Source organism: Montipora capricornis, chromosome 8, assembly GCF_036669925.1.
Source record: "Montipora capricornis isolate CH-2021 chromosome 8, ASM3666992v2, whole genome shotgun sequence".
NCBI lineage: Eukaryota > Metazoa > Cnidaria > Anthozoa > Scleractinia > Acroporidae > Montipora > Montipora capricornis.
In genome coordinates, this window is record NC_090890.1 from 11,171,406 (window position 1) to 11,175,104 (window position 3,699).

General features: G+C 40.8%; 1 protein-coding gene across 1 annotated transcript in view; it reads right to left on the reverse strand.

The window, feature by feature from the left end:
- Nucleotides 1-1,125: 1,125 nt before the first annotated feature.
- The window catches only part of LOC138013449 (cytochrome b-c1 complex subunit 2, mitochondrial-like), a 30,331-nt gene continuing 27,757 nt past the window's right edge, over nt 1,126-3,699 (reverse strand). Inside the window, exons 19-20 of the mRNA XM_068860540.1 lie at nt 3,312-3,392; nt 1,126-1,387 (exon numbers count right to left, since the gene is read on the reverse strand). Coding sequence (XP_068716641.1) covers nt 1,301-1,387; nt 3,312-3,392 — 168 coding nt within the window. The 3' untranslated portion in view covers nt 1,126-1,300. The remainder of the gene's footprint in view (nt 1,388-3,311; nt 3,393-3,699) is intronic.

The window sequence follows — 3,699 nt, forward strand, 5'->3', positions numbered from 1 at the left end:
CAGTTTCTTATTAAAAAGTTCTTATTTCGCCCGTATTTATGCTATGAAAATGAAACAGAAATCATTTTAATGCTCCTTCAATGCGGTTTTGAATCCGAAAAAGTACTCTTTTGTTTAAATGTTAGTTTTTCTATGTTGGTTCGCAAACCAAACACAGGTGGCCCATTTTTAAATCTTTGGGCTCAAAAATCCGGTCAAGACAAACACACAATAAGGGTCACCTGTTCCTCCATTTAACCATAACAACCAAAGCGCAAAAGCTGTTGGACCTTTCGTTCCCCGAGGTCCCTCAAAAAACTCATCTCACAATTACGTGACCGTTACAAATTAAAGTTTGTCAAAATAGCTGCGTATACAGTGCGTATATGTTTCGAAACTGTCCAGAGACACTGAATCAACCCACGGCAATTATAATTTTGTACTGCAATCTCTTTCAAGAAATGATAACAATGTGTCGGTTCAGACAGCAACGGTTGATAGACCAGTATGCCCTTTGGCTATAAATAAGCCTCTTTCTGAAATAATACTGACATTTGTGGAAAGTAAACAAAGAAATTTCCGGGCGAAGAAGGTCATGCGGCTTCCCTTGATAGTGACAACATAACCTTCGCCTTTTTAGAGAGCAGTATAAACAGAACTCGAACTTTGGTTGTGATAACAATAAAAAAAAAAACGATAGCAAGGGCCGAGGGGCGCCAACATTTTTAAGGCTGTAACTTAACAACACTTAAAATCTGTAATGTGAATATCATCTTGCCATAAACTTTAAAAGGGTCAAAAAGGGAGGGATGAACAAACATTTATGTAGAACCAACGTATTGTTCAAATCGAATCAGCTTGCCTAAGTCCACAGGTCAGTGATGTACATTTCGTTGATTAAAGGCCCACCTTCAACCGACAGGCTTTCCGACCGTTTGTTTTTGTTATGGAAATTCGCATTGCTTATCACAGCGATCTGATTGGATAAATTTCAGCTTTGGCTGGATTTTCATGTATGAAAATTGTTCTACGGCACGCAAAGCCTGTCGGTTGAAGGTGGGCCTTTAATACCAAGGGAAAGTTAACTCCGTCTGGCCACTTCAAATGTTTGCAGCACAAAGGCTGAGGAAGTTGCACGTATATAAATTTCCGTAACCACGCCAAAAACGGCAATGTATTTATTCATTAACAACAACTCCTTCACACCCGGCCAATAATGCGACACAAGGTCATATCTTGAATAACAGAGATGTAGGCCGATAGCCTTGCATCAAAGCAAATCACAACAAAAATTATAATGGAAGTTGCAACCATATACTTTTTAGAAGAGTTCGTCCAACCCAGGCATTGAAGAAATATCGCCGGCGGCTGATAGCGTTGGCTTGCCAGAAAACACGCGTTTAGCCACCTGACAGAGGAATAAAGACAAAAAAGAAATTAAATATTCTTCATGTTTTTCATTGAGAGTTGAAATAAATTTCGCTATTGTGGTTGTAGTCACTCAGTCACGTTTTCCTCCAATAAACTTCTGAGTGTTCATTTTCCCGCCCTGAGTTTTCCCGCGCTTTTAGCAAATGACAAAGAGTTGCTTTGCTTTTTGATTAGTTGTCTTGTGATTGGACAGACGAACGTATACACCTTATTCCAAAATGGCCGCCATTTAAATATTCTTTTGTTTTTATTCAAATAAGCCCTTGATGCCTCGTTCTTAAGCTTAAAATTCAAAAGAATATTTTATCTTGAACGAGGCAACAAGGGCCAATTTGTATCCGCATAAATCAGCGGCCATTTTGGAATAAGGTGTATGGTGTCATTTTACCACTAAGACCTGATTGCCTTGCCTGAAAACTCAATTTGTGACTATTACGCTCATTGGCAATGAAGAAACATTTGGTAAAATTTCCCTGATAATGGAAGAAAGTCAAGACATTTTCGTCTTGGTCGTGATAGAAGAGTAAGAGTAATTTTACCTACTCAAGTGTTCTAGAAACTCTGTCCCAAAACTGTTTACTGTATATTTTTGCAAAACAAAAGGAAAAGCCTAGTTTGCTTACATCATTAACGAGATCAAAAAGAAAACGAGGTGCAGATTTTCTGGCATGAGAATAGGTTGAAGTTTTAGTAAAACATTTTGAAGACAACCAAGAGCGTTTACCATTTGTCAACAAAAAACGAAAATTCCGGTTGGAAATTAAAATGGTACAGCTCATTCCACCGGAATGTTTCCGAAAAGGATGGAAATCCTCACACTTAGTCCTGGGCGCTTCCTATTTGTCAGAACAAACCGGTTGTTCCGGTGGGAAAACAAATGGAAAGGTTGACACCAACGGAATTTTTCGGGAAAAAGGGGACAACCTTCGAAGGTTGTATTCTTTCTCCATTTTTCAGTACCGAAACGACCGGAATTTTCTGTACCATTTATTTGCACCACTAGAACCAGGCTCCGATGCGATGACACTTTACATCACTTCACTTGGTGGGGATTGGCCGCCACATTTATTTGTACCCAGACTCTTACGGCATTCGGAAATGTACTCACAAATGGAACGGCTCATCCCATTTGCCATTTCTTCGGTAGGGAATGCCCACTACCATCTGTCAAAAATTTCTCACCGCAAATTCCGTTTAAATGGTAAGCGTCCCCACTTTTCCCGTCCCAACCGAAATGACCGGAAAATTACTGTACCATTTGCTAACTCGACCCGCTTCACCTCGGCCTCTTTTCCCACCTTTCGACACTGCAGATGCAGCTTCCATTTTGATTAGTTATTCTTTTCTTCCAGCCGCGAGAGACTCGTGCCTGGCGAAACACCACACCGGCAAAATCCTGTACCAATACGAGCGTTCCATTCCAACCGGATTTTCCGTGCCCCTGCTGTGGCGTTGCCATAAGCACCAACTGAAAGCGAAGCGGATTGCTTCCAGGCGTCTTTAACATCGGTACAGGAAGGAGACTGTTAAACAAACTTGCAGTATTCGTTTTCCTAGTCCTTATTCGGCTGTTCTTGCCGCCGCTTTACCTTTGCTAAGAGACGATTCCTTTCCCTGTTACGCGTGGGCTATTATTATCGTGGAAACGAATCATTCCATTGTGATTGGCCCAATGATAGCTTACCTGTCATTCAAACCACACGGTGCTGGAAAGAGGCTATCATTTGGCCAGTCATAGAGTAACGACAGCGTACGCTTTACTGTAAAGGGAATCGAGGCCGAGGTTTTTCTCGTAAGCAAAAAAACCAGCAGTTATACCACTTACGACAATCGTAAAAAAACGAAAGCGAAAAGATAAAAAACCTCCGCTACTAGACTAGATTAAGGAAACTTCGTCTTACCGTCAAAATGTCGTTCTTTGTGATAGAATCAACAGAAGCAGCGACTTGGGCAGGGGATGTGTAACTTCCATTTGTTAGCACCTAAGAGGAAGTAGGAAATACTTCTTTTAAACTTCGTTGAAGGAGTAATGTTCCGTATCATATCCAACAATGAGAATCTTTGTTGACGTCATCATGTGACGTCTCTTGCTTTTAGAACGCGTCTTGCTATACACGAGTTAACCTCAGCAACCCATCCCAATAGGCCATTTCCGAGTTCACGTCTGCCTCCTCTTCAAGGCGAGTCTAAGTGCGAAGTTCTTCCTATGACAATTAGTTTTCATTCATATGTAAAGTAGAACTAATTAACATCACAAAAACTTTGCACTTAGACTCGCTTTGAAGAGGA